The sequence below is a fragment of the Amblyomma mixtum genome, chromosome 3 (genome assembly GCF_055824585.1).
Source record: "Amblyomma mixtum isolate Tamu chromosome 3, ASM5582458v1, whole genome shotgun sequence".
Classification (NCBI taxonomy): Eukaryota; Metazoa; Arthropoda; class Arachnida; order Ixodida; family Ixodidae; genus Amblyomma; species Amblyomma mixtum.
Window position 1 is genome coordinate 31,985,268 of NC_143014.1, and position 20,520 is coordinate 32,005,787.

General features: G+C 43.2%; 1 protein-coding gene across 7 annotated transcripts in view; it reads right to left on the minus strand.

The window, feature by feature from the left end:
- Window positions 1-20,520, minus strand: part of DIP2 (disco-interacting protein 2) — a 191,275-nt gene that overhangs the window by 51,455 nt on the left and 119,300 nt on the right. For all 7 annotated transcript variants that reach the window (XM_089578587.1, XM_089578589.1, XM_089578592.1 and 4 more), the window contains 12 exons: window positions 19,427-19,482; window positions 19,297-19,354; window positions 19,087-19,160; window positions 18,771-18,894; window positions 18,591-18,685; window positions 17,555-17,665; window positions 15,432-15,555; window positions 15,059-15,162; window positions 14,682-14,784; window positions 10,062-10,126; window positions 5,549-5,642; window positions 4,192-4,311 (listed from right to left, as the gene is read on the minus strand). In XM_089578587.1, the coding sequence (XP_089434713.1) occupies window positions 4,192-4,311; window positions 5,549-5,642; window positions 10,062-10,126; window positions 14,682-14,784; window positions 15,059-15,162; window positions 15,432-15,555; window positions 17,555-17,665; window positions 18,591-18,685; window positions 18,771-18,894; window positions 19,087-19,160; window positions 19,297-19,354; window positions 19,427-19,482 (1,128 nt within the window). The remainder of the gene's footprint in view (window positions 1-4,191; window positions 4,312-5,548; window positions 5,643-10,061; window positions 10,127-14,681; window positions 14,785-15,058; window positions 15,163-15,431; window positions 15,556-17,554; window positions 17,666-18,590; window positions 18,686-18,770; window positions 18,895-19,086; window positions 19,161-19,296; window positions 19,355-19,426; window positions 19,483-20,520) is intronic.

Below are 20,520 nucleotides of genomic sequence, written 5' to 3' on the forward strand. Positions count from 1 at the left end.
AAAATCAGGTGTGTACACTTCTTTAAGGAGAGACGTCTTAAAACTATTTTTGTTGCTTTTGGTTCAAACTGAATGAAGCTTAACAGAAATTGTTCAGTTTTTTCTGCTGGTTCCAAATAGGTAATTAGATTTTGAATGGCTGCATCAGATCAAGGGGTACAAAATTTTGAAATTATGCAATTAGCCTATTTCTTACGGTGCTTTTTGATAGCTTCACTTTGTCAAAGGCAAAAACAAAGAGCATAGATAAATGCCAGAGAGTTGCTCTAGCCAGTGATACTACATTCATTGTACTCAATGTGTTTCACAGGCAAAAGAAACAGATGCAAACTTGACTGCAAAATTTTTACGTAATGTTTTTTTGTAATAAATGGAAATTATAACTTAGAAAACAACATTAGAGCAAAAATAAATAGCACCATCAGCTAGATCTATTCAATATGAATAGAACAATAACACCGTCATGGTTACAACTCAAAAGGAACATGTAACTTTCTCCATAAGACAGTGTATTTTGTACGAAAAAAATGAAATTGAGAAAAACGAATCTGAAGGTTACTGTAACTTTTATTGGCACAGTGCTATGCCTATAGCACTACAGTAATATAAATAGCACCCCTATATAGCTGTGTTCTTCAGTAACAAGAAATTTGTTGTAACCTCATGTGTAGTTCTTGAAAACAGTGCAAGAAATCCGCTACCACTTCACATTTTAGTTTCAGTTTTCTCTGAGGGACAAAGAAGCCAGCAGCACGAAGTAGAAAGTCAAGAAACTTGTGCAAAAGTGGAGAAAGATGGACTAGATGCTCACTGACAGCTTCTTGAACTCCACTCTTTGGTGGAGCCAAGCAGTGATTGACGAAAAAGACTTGCGTGTGAAGTACTGACACATGAGGTCACTGGCAGAAGGCATTCTTGAAATTGTTGCCTCATTTTGTAATAAAAAACTGTAAAGAGGAAGATAGGCCGTGGTGGCCTACCATCCGCAGACTACAGTAGAACCCCTCCATAGTAAAGTAGCTCGGACCAGCAAAAATATTTACTATATTAGGGTCTTTACTCTATCAGTTGTTGGTGATGGCATGGCTCTCACTATGCTCTCTGACTGCTTACTAAGCACAAAAGAAACACTCAAAAATACCTTACCTCTCGCTCTTATTGTCCCTTTTGCGGGAGTGAACCTATGTCTTTCAGGTCAGTAGCTGAGCAACATAACCACTACGCCACTGCAGGCGCTACGACATCGTTTATGTCTTGTGGAAGCACCGTATTTAGACAAGTACAACGTCGCTACAGAAATAAAACGGGTTTGATTTCAGTGCAGACCACCACTCGTTTCTCACTATTTTTTATTCTCTACAGAGGAGAATCTTCTTCATCGCTCAATACTGTACTTCCTTACCGGCCTGATGAGTCTGAGTGCACAACTATCTCAGAAGCTTCTAAGCAGCACGCTGAGGAGTGCCGTTAGCTCGCTCGGTCGTTCATGTCCAGCGAGCAGGGTTGTAAAAAATTCAACTTCGACACCACCCACACTTCTGATAGTTTTCCACCCGGCTTTCATTGCGTACCTTCTACCACACCTAGCCTCTCTTCAAACCTTCTTTTCAAGTATGATGGACCCTACCGCGTTGTAGAGCGCATTCACCTATGATTGCGCAGCTGTATGCTGAACGGCCATCGGAGCTGCCATCAAAAAAATAAACACGCTGTGATGTTATCGGCGCACAACATTTTGGCATGCTGCCAATGTCTGCATTTCAGGCGGCAATGCTACCACACAACAACAACACTGTGAAACTGCAGAATGAGCTAAGAAAAGTGAACGCTTTAAAAAACTGCAATATACCGTATAAACGCGTGTAAGGGCCACACCTGTGTATGGACCGCACCCTGTTTTCCCTGAAGGAAATATAAAAAAAAAGAAAGAAAGATCCGTGTAAGGGCCACACCCAAACTTTCCATGACCCATGAAATGCACGCGCCATGGCCTCTGCAATCAGGTCCGGCTGCGAGCAATGGCGCGCTTGATCACGAAGGCCACACACGCGCATAGAAGCTTCCAGGTGCCACCCATGAATGGCGCCCGAGGCCGCGTCTCATCAACATCATCGTCAACTTTTTTTCCCGCCGCGAGCTCCCGCTATCCACTTTAGCACCAGTATCACCAGCTCCAGCTTTTTGTGGCTGTCAAAGGCACGGGAGTTGTGGTAGCGTGTTAGTTCGCTGCAGTTGTGGCTTTCGTGTGCTGCCACCGAGCGTTGTTATTTTAGCACAATGGGCAAGCACCTTAACAGCTACATGGCTGGAAGTTTGCTTTTGGCCACGGCAAACGTGCCACGGGCAGGAAATTCGATGTGGCCGAGAAGTGCGTCCGACGATGGTGCAACCAAAGTATGCATTGAGGAACACAAGCTGTAAAAAGCAGGCTTCCTGAGGCAAGCCGCGCAAGTTTCCCGAACTGGAAGAACAGCTGCTCTGCTATGTGATGGAAGTGCGGAACAACGGCTACGCATTGACAGCGGACGCGCTGCGCGACTGTGGGATGAGCTTGCACCAGAACACAGCACCAGCTCGGAGTCTGAAGACTACGCAAGTGACGCTTGAACATAGAATAAATGCCACTCATTCCCCGATTGGGGTGTTTTTACTTAAAATTTTTTTTTTTTTCCAACATTGTGCCTATGGGCCGCTCCCTAAAAATTCACCCTCGAAACTGAAAAAAAAAAAGAGTATGGCCCTTACACGCGTTTATATGGTAATTGCTGATAGGTAGTTTTAATTCACTACAACTCTTAAGCCAGCCTACTTCAAGATCTGAAATGACAACAGCCGACATATCAGTGGTTACATTGCAGTCTTTTCATGCCTCACATGACCTAAACAGTTTCTTAGTCGGACACAACTTAAGACTGCAGTGACCAAATTCTTCGATGACAAAAATTAGTCCTCTGGTAAAGCTTTTTTTGTTACCTTGACTTTCTTGATTTTCGTACTTTTTCTGTGCTTTGTACTTCACCATTATGTTTATTATGTTTTGCAGTCACAGATGATTCCTAATTAGTTGTTGCATGTTGTACGCTATGCCTTGTATTTAGTTCCCTGGACCAAGTCAAGCTGCAGCTTTTATCCAGGAAACCATCCAGAAACGTGTGGTGAATAAAACTGAATTGAACTGAATTGAAGATAACCATCAGAAAAATTATAAGCTCAAGAATTTAGATGCTTGTAGCTTGTTTGATATAGCCAAGCATCAAAAGGATGGTTTGGTTTACAAATGTGACTGGTCAGCAGAGTAATGCAGGATACCACAAACCATGGGCCATTGCCTAGTGTTGACTGCGCCAAAGTCGCTCTTTTATGCCAAGCAAGATGTTGAATAACAGCAGCTCAAGTGTACCTCAGTGTGAAAAGCAGCTTGAGAAGAAATTCACCCCATACAAAAGTGAGGTGGTTTATGAAATTCCACTGTCTTGCACAGCGTCTTATGTGGGGTAGACAGGACGCTGTGTTAATGGCCGCCTAAGAGAATATGCCATCACTATCGACGTGGGAAATGGCAGTACACTGGCTAAGCACATAACTGAAGGTGACCGTACTCCACGCCTTGGAAGCTACAAGATTCTGGGGAAATATAATTATTATCACAAGCACGAGCTATATCAAGCTGTGTGCCGTAGAAATGAAGGGTGTGACATGTGTAAGCATCCCATCGATGGCTTTGACAAGAAAAGAAATTGAATACCTTGTTAACTAATGATGACAAGAAGTGACGAAAGGACTTTTCCTTGCCTTTCTTTGCTACAGGAAGTTTGTTACGGTATTTAATGAGCACAGCAACAAATCTTCAGTTGTTAGTCAGTGCTTCTCTCTGTCTTCTACTCTCTGTCCCATTTTTTTGCGTACTGTTTTGCTAGAATCATGTGTAGTCGTAGGTGACTACCATGTGGCAATTTATGTATACTAATGTCTTATGCATCACCACAGAGAAGAAAGCATGCAAGCAAAAATTTGGTGTCCATACTCTTTTGAAGCCAGACCGTCTCTGGGCTAATTTATCTAGCTAAGCTCCTGTGTGTACAGTGATTCTGAATGAAAGTACCATTAACATAGGTGAAAAACAGCATTTGAGCTCCCAATCAAGTGCTTCAAATATATGACAGAACTTATGGGCAGAGCACAGCAACTCACATGGATTTGATCCATCAGCCACAAGCAATAACCGGAGGGAGCTCAGGTTGACGTCCTTGTGGTCCTTGGTTGCCAGCAGACCCCAGTGCAAATCCCTCGACTTGCACACAGCAACATTGGCTGCAGAAACGCCAGCAGCAGCAAATGCTCAAAAACCATGTTGTGCAAGGGCAGCACAGAGAGAGAGGGCAACTACTCTCAGGTGAAATGCGATGCAGGCCTGAGTGAATAATAAAAAAATTTTAATATTCGGTCCGATAGTAAAGTATTTGATATTTGATTCTATTCAGATGATTGGTACTCAAGACCTGGAAGTATTCGTCTTGAATAAATAATGTGTCTGGAACTCTTGCTTCATGCAGCTTCAGTTCAATGTATCGCCTCAGGGATGACACCGTGATGCGTACCCCAACTCAAAAAAATAATTTCAAAAAATAGCTGCCCAACGATGCACTCACAATTAAGACCAGCAGTTGGAAGCCCCACATAACCCACAGCCACGTTGGCACCATATGTAGGTCGGCTCCCCCGATCTCCGATGGCCATTTTTGTAGAATGTCAACACAGCTTCACTGGGAGTGACAAAGCTTCAATGCATTCTCTCTTTTTTCCATCTAATGGCCTTGAGTGGTAGAAAACTAAATGGTTTTAAAAATGTCTATTGGGCCGTTCAACCTTTTTTGTGTGCCAGAAGTATTCACAATGTTCGCTTTGAAATTATGTTAAGGAAATTACTATTAACTTCAAACCAAAAAACGACTATTCGCACATGCCTAGCTTAATGAAAGATTTAAATTAGACACAGTAAAAACCCCGTAAGAAATGGCACTACCTATACTTTTGTGACATCCATCATTTTCTACAGCCATGCACACCAGAGCCATGCAACTTTCAGATCAAATCACACTGCTTTTCTTTTATTCCTTATTAATAACTTTGCAATAAAAAAAAAATTAAAGCTTTGTAGCAGTCAGGTGTTGCTAAGTATTGCAATATGTGATCCTGCCAATTTTATCAGTGCACTTAAATACCTTCTGTGGATATATGCAGCAGACACGTCAACACTGTTGTAAGACAAACATAGCACGTCGAGAATTCATTACCATGATGCATAACACATAAAAACTGCTTTTCCAAAATACTTGTCCTGTATGAAGTATACATGAACATTGCATGCTTTTACAATATATATGATTTCAGAAAAGGTATAATAAGCTGAACCTAGGTATAAGCTTACATTGAAAAAAAAAAAGTAACCGAGCATCTCAAAGAAGCAGCGACAGTGACATGAACCAAAAGGCTCACTTTGTTCATAATTAAAAATAAAATGGCAACGATACAGCAAATAGCCATTTACCTTTGAACTTGGTTATCATCAGCATCCACGATGCTGGGTTGACTTTCATCAATGAATAGGGTATGAAGATGACATGCATTCCATTGAACACACTCTGAAAATTAAAAACCAAAGGAAGGACAATTAACACTGGTGAAAAACAGAATTCAAGATTTTGTAGCTGGACCTTGCAGCAAATACAAAGCATCTGTAACAGATTCTGACATACATAACATGCCACATACAAAACTCAGAAATGCAGTTGAAAAGTATAATTGATTCGCATAACACATAAATGTTGTTCATGGTGTAATCAACAACTGCACCTCCACTCAAAGAATGAAATTCAGCAGACTTGCACATTTCAGTCACCTGAAGGTTAATGAACACTGCTTACATAACCACCTTTTAGGTGTTGGGCAGATTTACTCACTGTTGTTTAGTGATCGCTAGTCAAATCACTGAAAATGTGGCATTAAAAAGTTCTAGCTAAATAGAGCTTCCCACAAACCTTCAAAGTCCTTTTCTGTATGTGTAAGAGCAGTTTGTTATGCAGCTGCTAGATGCTGCCGAACATGCACCCTAAGTTAGGCACCACCAGGAATTCTGTTAAAACACCGCAAACAAGTGCATGGAACATACTGGTAGCAGTTTACAGATACGCACATATAATCAGCCTGCATTTCTTGGATTAACTATCAAGTAAAAAAAATAAAGAGAGAAAGTTAACAACTTTCATTCCATGTATAAATAGAAAATTGAGGCACTCGCCCCTGAGAAAACAATGTGCAGTCGTGCCTCGTTAGTATGGACACTGGTTCCTGAGCAAAACTGTTCATAAAGTGAGCCGTCATAATAACGAATTATGAAGGGAAAAAAATCAGAAATAAAAACGCTTTGTAATTAAGTTCTGCTTCAGTGCACAGTGGTAGCCAGTGAAGTGGAAACTGACGAAACCTTTGGATTACGAAGTGCATTATTCTGGTCACCATTATCTTTTAAATATTGTGGCGCAGTTTGAAGTCCCTATTGGCACATCACATGCGTGACGGCATTTCATGGCATGATGGCATATATTCTATCATGACTCTTTGCGTTTTATGAACCACTAGTACACATTCGTACTTAGTTGCTGCCAGCTTCACATTCTTCACATCAATTCATGAATGAGAGCAAACCGAATGGGATGTCAACTGGGCACCTTGGCACTGTAAAACATGAAAGCACAAAAAAAGTGGCCATCACTGAGCCATCTGCACTTCAGTGCAACCTTTAGCTGGTGTCCTGCTTTCCAAATACTGGAAAGAGAACATATGGATGGAGCAATAGAGATTTGGTTCTCATCACTGTCCATATTAAAGCGACAGAAATACGAGGGCCTGGTGGGCTCTGTGCATTTTCGCCCCACACATTGTCCAGACACCGAGTTTCCGTATTAATGAGGTGCAAATGCATTAAGAAAGTTTGGTCCCCAGAATAATTGCCCATAATTCGAGCCGTCAATAGTAATGGAGGTCGTATTAACGGGACATGACTATACTTGATATTCTTCACTAGTACCAGGCATTTTATATTATATCAGTTTGTATCAGTTAACCTTTGCTGTACTATATTTTCCCTCTTTCAGCGTACACATTGTTTGTTCGGTGCGCATCTCAGGTGTACAACTAGTACTGCTCTTAAAGTACTCTACATTGTTTCTAGTCTTCTAAGGCAAAAAACAGTATGCATAACTCAAAACTGGGCTTTAATTATTGCCCTGCATGCTGAAACAGGACAACGAAACACATATTCAAACCACCTAACAGATAGCTGGTAGCTATCTAGGTAGCCATCTAGTGGTAGCTGTTTCAAAGCAGCCAAGAAAAAATGCAGGTTCACACAACATATACCAATGAGACTAATAGATATACTTGGAAATGAGACGAGAAAAGCTCTGCACTGCTCTTTGAAGAGTGCAATGACCCCCTACACAGAAGCAGGGAAAAAGAGATAGCACTGGGTCACCTGCAGTTGAAAATAGCAATGCATGTACTCAAGGGCAAATTGCAGGACTGTGCTGAAGAGACTGAGTTATAAATTGCAGAATGGTTTCAAGCAAGATTGTCCATTAGAAGATAACTTGTTTGCTTTGACCCAATGCATTCAAACTGTTACAACTGAAGAATGACCACAGTGGATGGCATTTCTAGATAAGAAGGGAGGCTAGACTACGTAAGCTACTCTGTCATGGCAAGCATTAAAAGAAGCGGGTGTGGTAAGTAGAACTAATCTCATTAAAACAAATCTATAAAGAGAACAATATAGTGATGGCTTGGGAAGAGATAGACGGTGCACGAAGTGTACAGACAGGAAAAGGAAATGGGTGGGGATGTTCATTGTCACTATCACTTTTTATGACCTGCAGGAGTCGAAAGAAATCTAGAATTGAGTAGATTAAACTTTAATCTGCCATGTCGACAATTAGGCCAATTCGAAACAAAATCCTAACCAGGACTGGTGTATACCAAACACAGGAGGTTGATGCCTTAAAACTAATATTTAGAGCGTAAACTCTGGTGTTAGAGTTTAGGATGATGAGCCCAACATGATTACATTACAGATTAGAGACATTACAGTTAAACCACGTAAGTATCTCGGTACATCGATAAATTATGGGACTACATGTGGGACCAAAAGATGGAAGTAACGAAGAAAGCGAAATAGATTCAACTTTCATGAAACAGAGCTTTTTCGTAGCTGCACTAATACGAAGCAGTCTACAGCACCTAGAAAGACACACTGGTGTTGGGTCTGATGTTCACAAACAATGCTGTGTTTCTCAGATCCAGTAAAAATTTTATACTTGTAATAAAGAAGACAGTTGCCAGGCTAGCTTTAAGCACATGTGGTACTAATATGACTAATACAATAACTCAAGTAGACGTTTAAAGCATGGAAATCAAAAAGCAAGAGTCAGCCCGAAAAATGATTAAAGCAAATAAAGGAGAAGCAATAGGTAGCAAGTTTCCTGGTACTTATACTACTGTAGTAGCAACACTGAGTGAAGGATAAATCAACACCTCACGAGCAGATACAGATAACAATAAGGGAACAGCAAGACAGTAGGGAAGCCTTGAAATCAAGTAAGAGATCCAGAAAAGGTTCATTGGTGGAAGGAAATAGATAAATTGACTATAGAGACCCGCTGCGGTGGCTCAGTGGTTAGGGTGCTCGGCTATTGATTGATTGTTTATGTGGTTTAACATCCCAAAGCGACTCAGGCTATGAGAGACGCCGTAGTGAAGGGCTCCGAAAATTTCGACCACCTGGGGTTCTTTAACGTGCACTGACATCGCACAGTCCACGGGCCTCTAGAATTTCGCCTCCATCGAAATTCGACCGCCGCGGCCGGGATCGAACCTGCACCTTTCAGGTCAGCAGCCGAGCACCATATCCACTGAGCCACCACGGCGGTTGCTCGGCTATTGAGCCAGAGTTCCTGGGTTCAAACCCAGCCGTAACGGCCAAGCTTCGATGGAGGCGAAACGCAAAAGCGATATCTGTTCGATATCAGTGCATGTTAAAGATCTCCAGGTGGTCGAAATTATGCCGGAGCCTTACACTATGGCACCTCTCTCTTTCCTCTTTCACTTCCACCACACGGTGCGGTCGAGGTGTCCACCAAGAAGTAAGACAGTACCCGTGCCTTTCATTTCCTAATAACCAATTTACTACAGAGATGTAAAGGACGTCTAAAATAATAAATTCAAAAGAGATGCCTTTTTAGACAATTTCAGAGGAACTACTCTACTTTTTGAGGCCAGGGCTGTGTGTTTGAAAATGAAATGCTATTTGCATAAATTTCACACCATACGCAATACTGGCTGTTGCTGTATGCAGGACAGGGAAGAGATGGAGCACGTTCATATATAGGTAGCGTGAGGTCCTTCATCCTCCTGTATGTGAGGTCAGCCAGGGGATTTGGGACACTTTGGGATTTGAGAACAGCCACTGGCAGGAATTTGCAGAAGGCAGAAGTGAGTAGAAGGAGGTTCACGGAAAAGAGTGAGACAACAGTTTAGTCAAGGAGGAAGGAAATCACCATAACGGTTTCAAAAAAAGACATCTCAGGAGATGTATTTATTAACTAGGTGACAAATGTCACCACCCTAATCTAAAGGCACTGCTTTACAAGTGCACGCTGCCCAATGCCACACCTCTATTCCTTCCAGTTTGAATGCATTCCTTATTGTAACACTGTTGGTAGCGTGCCAGTAGTTTGTTGCAGACTCGCATCATATTACATCAGCAACATGTTAGCCCTCATCACTTTTTTGTTAACCTTTCTCTCATCCCATTTTTTTTTCTGTGCTTGCGCTAATTTTGGTGTAGATGCAGCTAATTTAAGGGCTCAGATAGCATTTGAAGTAACGCTGCTAAAATGGCATTGCTAAGGCTATTTGGTACAAATGGCATCGCTGTACTACTGTGGCACCAGGAGATGAAACAATTTCTGAAGAGCACATCAAGCTGCAACAAAGTTATTACATACCGCAAGCACGCCGTGCCAAAGCCCCATCTCACGCTTGTAGTCCAGAACACAGACCATCACTTCACCTATATAAAGAACAGAAAAAAAAACAGCCCCATTACTACTTGTATACCAGCCATAAACAAGGAGCAAAACAAACTACTGTATATATGCATGTAATGGCTTCTGTATTTTTCGGGGGTACGGCCATCACATTGAGAAAATGACACAAAAATAAACATTTCGGTAGTATATGCCTTTATTAAACTAAAAAACTTGCACATGCTAGCAGAAGAGAGAAAAAAAAAAAAAAACGCGTGTCACTTTCACGAGCTCACAGGCACATTACCTCTGGTCCTCCTCCGTACTCGGTGAGACCTCGAACTATCCTTGTCCAAGATGAGGTTATCCTCTGTCCCATCAAGCTTGGTGGAGATTCTCATGACTTTGAAGCTTTTCTTCACAGTCTTGAAGGAAACACACGTACCCCACGCTTGAAGGATCCAATGGCACACATCTACAAGGGATGCCTTCTTCAGCCGACCAGTCGGTGTTTTCCAGTGGACGGTTGCTGCCATCCACTCAGTGTATGAACGGTGAAATCCGCACTTAAAAATGGTCGGTCTACCGAAATATCCAGTGGCTGAAGCACGCCGGCCATACCTCCAGCTATGAGGACCAAGTCCGTTTCAGACGCGCAGAGCTGTTGCTGCACACTCTCTGGCAGGTGTCCTTGAAAAGCTATCCAGGACAAGTAGGGAACACATGCCAAGATTACCACCTAGTTGCTTTTTCCAAAAGCACATCAACCAGTCTGTCACAAGCTGATCTGTCATCCATCCTTTTTCTTCTGCTCTAACAAAGGTGCCATCAAGGAATCGCTCTGGAGGCGCACGTTTTCTCTTAAAAATAATGTAAGACAATCGTTTATGCTCATCTCCTGTGATGCAAAGCATAACCGTGCATCACTGTCTTCCGGCCCCTATTGTGAGAACATGGACGCCCTTCTTCCCCTCCGCCTCTACAGTCATGTTCTCGGATGTGTCAAACCAAACCGGGGTTTGAATGGCGCTAACAATCTGAGAGGGTAGGTACTCATGCTCTCAGCACTCCTTGATAATGAGTTCCTGAAATGAGAGCAGCTTTTCCCCATACTCTTCCGGCACACATTGAGAGCCGGGTTCTTTCGCTTCATGAAGCACTAGATCCATCCTTTGCTCGCTTTAACTCTTTCCTTACTGCACCTATCAAAATCATTCAATTTGAACGATGGCACAAAATGGCCAATTATGCACAATTCAGGCTGCTTTTGGACAAATAATTCTATCCAGTATGTTGCAAAGAAACTGTACTCAAGTTTCGGATACGGTTTTTTCATAAGCCATATAAAAGGGCAGTTTTAAACTCCCAACAAAACCTGTCAACGTGGGGTAATCACGGCTAGTGTGGTGTTCAAGGTGATGTCTTCGTTTTGTGCTGATGCTGCTCAAGGCCCATCAACACGATGGACGAAATCGGTTTCGTCCAGGCGCTGACACAGCACCACGTGACCCGACGTCACTTGCTCCACCTCGTCCGGGGACGGCTCAGGCTTCGCAAGCCAAAAATGGGCACGTGGGTTTCACACTGCCGCCTGAGATGCAGTCTGCTGCGCTTTCAGAAGTACAACTCTTCATAATGCACCCTCATCCCCGAGCGAGCTGCCTGAATAACCTCAATTATTGGCATTTTCGCTTATTTTCTCTTTTAGTAGGATGGGGGCACTTTAGTGCCATTAAATAGGTGTGGCTGATGCGGTTCCATTGCCTGCCCATTTCCTTTGTGCTGGTGCAGTTGTGGGGTGCGGCATTTGCCTTACTCTCGGGAGGGAAGTGCGAGAAGGGCAGTAGAAGGCAACGAGAGGATGACACACAGGAGGGAGAGGCTTAACACAACTGGTTTTCCTGTCCGTTCACGCTGTCATCTACTCTCGCTGTCCACCATGAGCATGTGAACTGCTGTCGCCCCTGGACGAGGCAGAGCCAGTGACACCGGGTGACGTGGTGCTCTGTCCGCGGTTGGAATTGGTAATTTCATCCATTGTGTCGATCGGCCTTCCACAATGACGCAGTTCTTGCGATTCCTAAGCATCGAAACTTGACTTTGTAGATGCAAGTGACAGCTCCGTGTGAAAAGGTGACATCTAATCGTCGGATTTTAGTTCGGATAGAGATGACTGCTCCGCCCAGCCCGGACTATCGATAGATGCCCATCTGTAACTCATTTTCGTCACTGCCGAGGAGATCTGCTTCTTTTCGAGCCTCTTCAGTTCCACTTCACTGGCTGATGTCACTGGCACTTGGTTCTAGATTGCATCCGAGCACCGCCTCCACAACCAATGTTAACTGACCTTGAGATCGATGTGTTCCGCTTCCAAGATAGCACGTGACTGCCGAATGAGATTGAGAAGCGCGAAAAGGCAGAAGTGGCACTGGCTATTCTTGGCTATTCCCGTTGTTGAGAATTGTGCTGTGGACAACTTTTGCGTGACACCTGCTGTCAGTAACCGCAAAAAAAAAAAAAAAAATGTTCTGGAATTCTCACGCCACACAGTAGATGGTGTTGCCAATCTTGAAGTAATTGGTGCCGCTTACGCACAGGTAATTTAGAAAAATATATATTTTAAAAATTTTCTTTACAAAGTGAGAGGTACAGCTACTACATGAATGCAGCCATTACATGCATTCACATGGTAATTCACAAAAAAAGAAAGGAACAGCAGGTGGAATCCGAGAGGAATCAACAGAAGCTAACAGTATTCTGCACTATTGAGCTGCTGGCATCTCTTAACAACGCTCATTTTACTTCACGATTGCTTCCAGCATTGAAATCCTGAGGTCACCAAAAAAAGCTGCTTTGAACAAAGTTCAAAATTTAAACGTAATGGCGGCAATGACAGCAGAGACAAATGACGGGAACAGTCATGGTAGTGGTTCAACTCCAACTGCAATCGCTGATAAAAATGTGTCTTTACCAATTGAGCCACTGATTAACCTTATGCAGCTCAAAAAACTGCCCTCGGAGCATTTGCAGCACCTGGATGAACTGTGCAATGCTAATGTAAGGCACCAACTGCCACTAAATAAAGCTCAGAATTCCCACTTTATAAGCATTGTTAAGCATTAAATGGACGCAGAGGACAAATAGAAGTTTGCCTGTTTTGATAGGGTACCGCATTCTAATGACACAGAGACCACTCTCACCAAAAACGGAGCTTCTATAAGCTAGGAAAGGCCAGTGAACAAAATACAAGTGTTGCCATAACCAGCAGAGTTAGCAAGTAAAATGCATGTGTCAAGACCGAATTTTTGGTGCAGATTCCAGAGGCTACACTACGTTATTCACTTCGGAAAGATAGCAACCCATCCCTATCGGTGCAAGAATGGCACAAGAATTGATGATATGTTGAATTTATTTGGAGTTCGAAAATTGTCACCTAGCCTTGGGCCAGCCTCGGCAGCAGCTGTGGGGCCGAGGGTGGAGGTTCATGAGTGAGTGCAGAGTGCCGAGACAAGAAAATGGCAAGAGGCATGCAAGAAGAAGTACTCCCCAGCAGTCTACTGCAGGGCGAAGACCGAAATCAGCAGAGAATGGCAGTACATATGAGAACTCGAGGAGGAGTACTTTCCTCGCAGAGGCGAGGTGTGGTGTTCTGTGCTCGTGAACATGGAGAGCATGCTTCACTGATGGTGTTGCAAAGACCTGTGCACTCTGTGACCCTGCAGACGAGACAGTGTAGCATGCAGTTGCGGCATGTCCGGGTATTTTTACAGCAGCCCGTATTTCGTCGCTGTAGTAGCACTTGGGTTCAGGACACCGGAGGAAACGGACAACCTGGTCGACGCCGTTGCCACTACGAAACGTGGCTGGACTAACGACTGTGTAGTGGGTGTTGTGTTCCAAAGGCAATAGCCACCATCACCATCATGTCACAAGTTTGAAGTGACTAAGTGGGAAGATTCTTAAATCCTTTCTTGGTGATAAATGCATCTTATAGCGCCGGACAAATGTCAACAGAGCCAGAAAGAGCCAGAGAATCAACTTTTACTGAGAACAATAATTGGATGAAGTTACTTTCAGTGTCCAAGCTTGACATACTGTTGTATATCATGGCCAAAAAAAAAAAAGAAGGACATGTTCTTCACATCTTAACTTATATGAAGTGGCTTAGTGCTAGTGAGTTCCCTCAGCACAAGTACTAATCGGGGGTTCATGAAAATAGTCATATGACTACGCCTTTTTAAGAGCCACACTCAGGTGATACTGCACCCTGCTCAGATAGCTGAAGAGAGGTGTAGCCACTTCACGATTACTCCAGCAGCCTTTTCAAGATCAGTCTATATATACTAGCAAACACTAGTTATAAAACTTCTAGCTCTACATTCTCTAGCTCTACAGAAATTGTCACAAATAGACCTGCGCTGCATATGCCACACAAAAAATTTGCTATGATTAATGATGTAGCCGCATACATGCACACACACATATAAAAGCAGATGGAATGCATGCATGCCCACAAACACACACAAGTACACATAATAAAAAAAAAAAAATCAAGCAGAAGTTTGTAATGCATTACACAACAGTGTAAAGGTTAGTCACCTTCTGTATAGTTGCAGGCAGCTGTTAGGGCTCGGCTGTGGTTGACTAGCGCAGACCTGGACACAGCCACTCCCTTCATAGCTCCATCTCTGTCAACGGTGTACTGCAAACACGACGTAACAAAAAAGAAGAAACTGCTACTAGAAAACATGAACGACCACAGGCATTTCACAAGAGTGCTTTGATAAATTTATTTTTTTTTTCTAAAACAGGGACCCTGATAACTGTTAAAGGTGATGGTATAACCTACCCACAAGGCTGAAATGCTCACAATTTACGGCAATGTCACAAGATGTTCACAAGATGTTCCTCTAAATTGTGAGTTTGCTAATAGGCTTTATATGATTAAGTGATGAGGCCTTTTGCAAATGCCATACCTCAATGTAGGCAGCGGTTTCATCTGTGAGCCTCGTAGGTGGGCTCCAGTCTTTGGGAGGCTTGCTCAGGTGCTCCGTCACAAACCAATGCAGTTTCGGCCACCCTATTCAAAAACAAAAGTACACTGTGCACATCTATGCTTGCCTGATATCAGACTCAAGCATACAACTGCATTCCCACCAGCATCACTCAGGTTTCCCAGTTAGCATCCTCAGTTTGCATGAGAATAGGACTTTTATGTTCACAGGTACTATGGTCTGCAACAATTTCCCCCAAGTAAACAGAAACAGAATGTAAAGATAAGACCACACATCAGTTTTCAAGAAAAAGGCACTCTCTGCCAACACTGCCAATGACATTAATGCTGCTTACCCTTGAAGGTGTGAATTTCACCAGTGGCCGTCTTGGGCAGCCCCTTGTAGCAAACTTCAGAAGTGAGTGCATAGCTGACGCCACAGCTTCCAAGCAGAAAGCCAATCTGTTGGGAGCCAGCATCCTGTAGGAATTGAAGACAAAGGGGCAAGTTGCAAAAGTGAGTGTTCCAATTGCATAGCACCTGAAGTGCCTCTTCCTACTCTGCCTCTTGGCAGTTTGTGAGCTATGCTGCAGCAAGATATACCTTTCTGTCATGACCATATTCTTCTTCCATTTTTCACTGCGGCTACATGACGTGCTGACATAAAGATACGAAAGCTTGCACCTGAAACACTGTGCATTTGATTCAAGACTTGCTGCACCTAGCTAATGGGTTGAAATGCAATGGCATGAATGTGCACGCTATCATATTTGAACTCATAAAATTAATGCTGAATGCAATTTTAGAGTGGAAAAAAGTTCCTCAACATCGAAAAAAATTTATGGCAGTCACTCGTCGCAAACAACAGGAGAGGACAGGAAAAAAAAAAATTCATAAACTGTCAGTGTCAGTCTTCCTTTGTATGTTAGAAGAACTTTTTGCTGGGCAAGCTGGTTCATGGTTTTAAATTTACAACAAATTGCACTAATATTAATGACAGACACGCGAGATAAGGTCGACGGGACTGGCGTAAACTTGCAACTGATTTTACTGTCTTGAAAGTAAAAGCTTACACAGGCAATGATAGAAAAAAACATGTCCTGAAAACGAGCGATACAAGTCAAGCCAGTGTGCATGTCATGCCAAACGCTACAGAAATTTTCTTTCCAAATTATACAAACAAACTGATGTATCACTGATGCAGGCATCACCAGTCCTGTCAACCACCTCTCCTGTGTCTTTCATTTGTGTTAGTGCAATTTGATGTGAATTTAAAATTTAATTCCTTCATATGCATTGCTACATAATGCTGCATTAAAAGAACAGTCCTCCCTAGGTTCCAGCTCTTTCATGCTGGCGTGCAATAACATGAAGAAAAATGAGCATGATGATGGATGCTGCACTGCACATGGCCTCGAATCTAATACACACTGCCTAAAAAGCCAAACATAAGCTCTTATCAATAGCATAAGTCTGCATGTTGCAGCTGCACCATGTTGACCTGTGTACAAATTCTGGCACTAGCACTAACATAGATCATAGATCATGTATTCAATCTTTACCTCTTCCTCATTCTCAACAGCATGGAACGTTGGCAATAAAATGAAACCAATGGGTAGAATCCGAGAAATTAAACTCATTTAAAAACCCACAACCAACCACAACACTACGTAAATTAAAATAATTACTAATAAATGGCTTATAAAGCAGTGCTGAAATCTTTTCCTTTAGAAGCCCTCCCATAGTTTGCACCGCAGGCATGCATTTTGCATTGATGGCATGAATGCTGTTATAAAACAGTGATGCATCCTGTATTTTTATTTTTCGAATTTCATGTCCCGCTATCCTCTTTTTATCTTATTTTACCTTAAAAAAGCAGTGAATATGAAGGAAGTTAAGGTCAGCACAGTGAGCTATGGAAAGAAAAATGATAGGTGTAACGTTAAGAGACAGGAAGAGGGTAGAGTGGGTCAGCGATCAAATATGGTTAATGACATCCTAGTCGAAATCAAGAGGAAGAAATGGGCTTGGGCAGGGCATGTAATGCGAAGGCAGGATAACCGCTGGTCCTTAAGAGTAAGAGACTGGATTCGAAGGGAAGGCAAGCGTAGCAGGGGGTGGAAGAAAGTTAGGTGGGTGGATGAAATTAAGAAGTTTGTGGTGGATATAGGGTGACCGCAGCTGGCATATAGGGCAGGGTTTCTTGGAGAGATATGAGAGAGGTCTTAGTCCTGCAGTGGGTGTAGTACAGCTGATGATGATATTCAAAAAAAAACTTTGTGATGTGCTCTCAAGGGCCATCAGCTGCAGCATAGTACAAATATTGGAGAAAAAAATTGGCCTCCAGTACCATGATGTGTCAAACAATCAAATCTGACAACATATTTAGTGAATTCACGAAGTGCAAAGCCTTCAATATGGCATAAGCCCAGTCTACAGCACTGCTGGATGTTACAACAGCAATAAAATATGGACTTACCCTCCTCGTCAAAGGGACCTCAATAGGAACGGGAACTATACCTGCCATAAGGCAGCCATAAAAGGAACACATGAAGGCAACAGGGTCATTATTGGGGTACACAAGGGCCACCTGAAAGCAAGGACAAGCATCTGTAATCAGTGACGAAATAATCATACTCAAGAAGTTCAAAGAGCACAAAAACTGCTGCATATCTTTGCACGCTCATATATTAGAACGGACATATGACAGCCAAACTTGTAATACTTCACGGCTTAGTTTCATGGTTTATGGCGCTTAACATCCCAAAGTGACTCAGGCTATGAGGAATACTGTACTGGAGGATTCCAGATAATTTCAACCACCTGGGGTTTTTTAACATGCATTGACATCGTATAGTACACGGTCCTCTAGCATTTCGCCTCTATCGAAACGTGACCATCGCAGACGGGGCTGAACCAGAGTCTTTCAGGTCAGCAGCCAAGCACTATAACCACCGAGTCACCGCAGCAGCATTCATAAAATACTTCAAGAGCCCTGCCAAAGCCTCCTGCCAAAGCCTAATTACCTCTGGCTCAATTGATTACCTTTGGCTCCAGAGAACTTTTGGGGTGTCTTCAATGCAACCAAAAATCTGATGTTGCCAACAACTTTTGACCCCTATGATTCAGACATCTTTTTTTCTTATTCAGCCATTTATTGAGATTTTCAATTCAATGAGACCAGCTAAATGTGCTCTCTCTCTCACTCACACACTCTCTTCAGGTCCCATGACAGGTTCACCGTCTCTACTACATACTACAGAGAGTAGCACATCGTATGTGTGCAAACAAAAGCTGCAAAAATGCTCTGCACATGATGCTTCAAAATTCAGGATGCCAAGTGACCAGCTGTCTACTGATCTAGTCACTGATATATGTACTGCATGAACATGAAAGAAGCAATCGCTACTCAACAATATTTGATACATCTATCTCTGTTACAAATGCATGTAGCCAGTTTATTTATTTTTTTTTAACAGAGGATACGTACTTAGCACAAATTTAAAGTGTCTTACCCTGTCTCCAGGCTTAAGTGCTTGACCTTCACCTTTCTGGCCCAGCTTGTTAAGAAGGTTAAAGGCTATCTTCCAGGACCGGCTGAGAAGCTTGCCTAAAGTAGCAGACCAAGCTGGATTAGCCAAACGCTGGCCAGCAAAACTCAAGTGCACTAGAAAAATGCAGGTGGCACCACTCACCGTAAGGTAGAGGCGCCCCAATTTTGCCACTTGTGTCCAGCACAGTGGCTGCGGGAAACTTGAAGGTTCCTGACCCGTACCTCTTGATGGCAGCTTCTAATGACTGCGGAAGTCCCGATGGTACCTGCCCAAAAAGAAAGGCACAAGGTGAGCAATAACTAGACATTTTCCATCTATGACATGACCGCAGTTGCAATGTTGAAGTTTCTTGTACAGGGCAAGGGCATTTAATTGCGTTTCTATGCGTCACTGCTGGATAGATAAGAAATGCAATAGTTAATCTTTACACTCTGCTTTGGTATGAAAGCCACCGCACCTCCAGATTTTCTCCGACGGTGGGAGTCATTGTTGCACCTTCCGGCTGTGGAGCATTGGGATCCGAGGGGTTTGCTGGATACAAGATAAAAATCATTCAATGACTGCTTCAAAACAGGGCAGGTGGTGAAAATATCAATGTCCAGTCTATTTTACAAGTAAAACTTCATGCAACTTGCTAAACAAATAAAATGTTCTGGAAGGTTCTTACAGTCCATATCAACCTCGTCGTCGACATAGAACTCTGGCAGTGGTCTTCTTTTTGGTCTCTGTAAGCAAAATTAGTGCAGCTTTAACAAAGGGCCATGTGCTTGCAGGCATGCTATATACCACTGACAAACCTTAAGTGTGTTCAGGAGCTGCTGTATCTTGGCTGAAACTTTCCATTTTCCAGTACCTATCAAAAGAACAAAAGCACAAATGACAACATGCAATCATATTTGGTATACCGATGACTGTCTCTTTGAAACTAATGCAGCTGGTGCATCCTAGAAAGACAGTCTAGACTTTGTTGACATTATGCCTTACAGGTTTTTAATGCACAGGCACACATGGCTAAGAACTTCAGAAAGAAGCCCTCCTTACCAAGGCCATGACCAGCACTGTTGCCAATGGCGACCAAACTCCCATCACTACTTTGGGCAGCAATGCTGGCAGCAGTGCCTACTAGGAGGTCGGACGCTAGGGGGCAGGGGCGAATGGACACGCCTCTCATCAGCTCCGCCAATTTTCTTCATTAGCGGCTCCGAAATTCCTTCAACGCACTTGAGCTGCACTCTAGATCATCGTGAGTGGCCTCAAGAAAAACCCGGACGACCATCAACAGGTATCTGTGCACCCTTCCTGAGCAACCAGCCGGATATTGAGGCTGCGGCCTCGATGCCCTTGCTAGACCTGGCGTCCCAGGCCCAACCTCCTACTATGCTCAACATGTACCCAGTCGAGGGAGTGGATATCTCCCCCGCAGAAGCCGCCGACAGTAGCTGGCACGTCGTACACGACAGCTGTGCACGAAATTCTTCAACATTCAAGATATCTGCCACGATCCCATTGGCAATGAAGCAAACCGCCTCGCAAGTGCATCATCGAAGCATGCCTTGCCTGCTGCCTTTACCGGCCAGTGACTACAAGACTGTCATTTGTCTTCGTGGTGGCCTCGACTGTGCCAAGCTCTTCGCCAAGCTCTTTGCCAAGCCATGCTGCAAGCTTCTAAAATCCCTGCTGCTGAAGCAAGTACTGATCAATTTCGACCTAATTCCGTAAATAATACTCTCCTTATCAGCACGCCAAACATTGTTCACACTGAAGCCTATAACAAGATTAAAACCCTCACGCTTAACGCCACTACCTATGACATTGCCACGCATGTTGCTGACCCCATAAATTCCTGTAGAGGCGTCATCCATGGAATTCCCTTGGACCATTCAGCAGACAA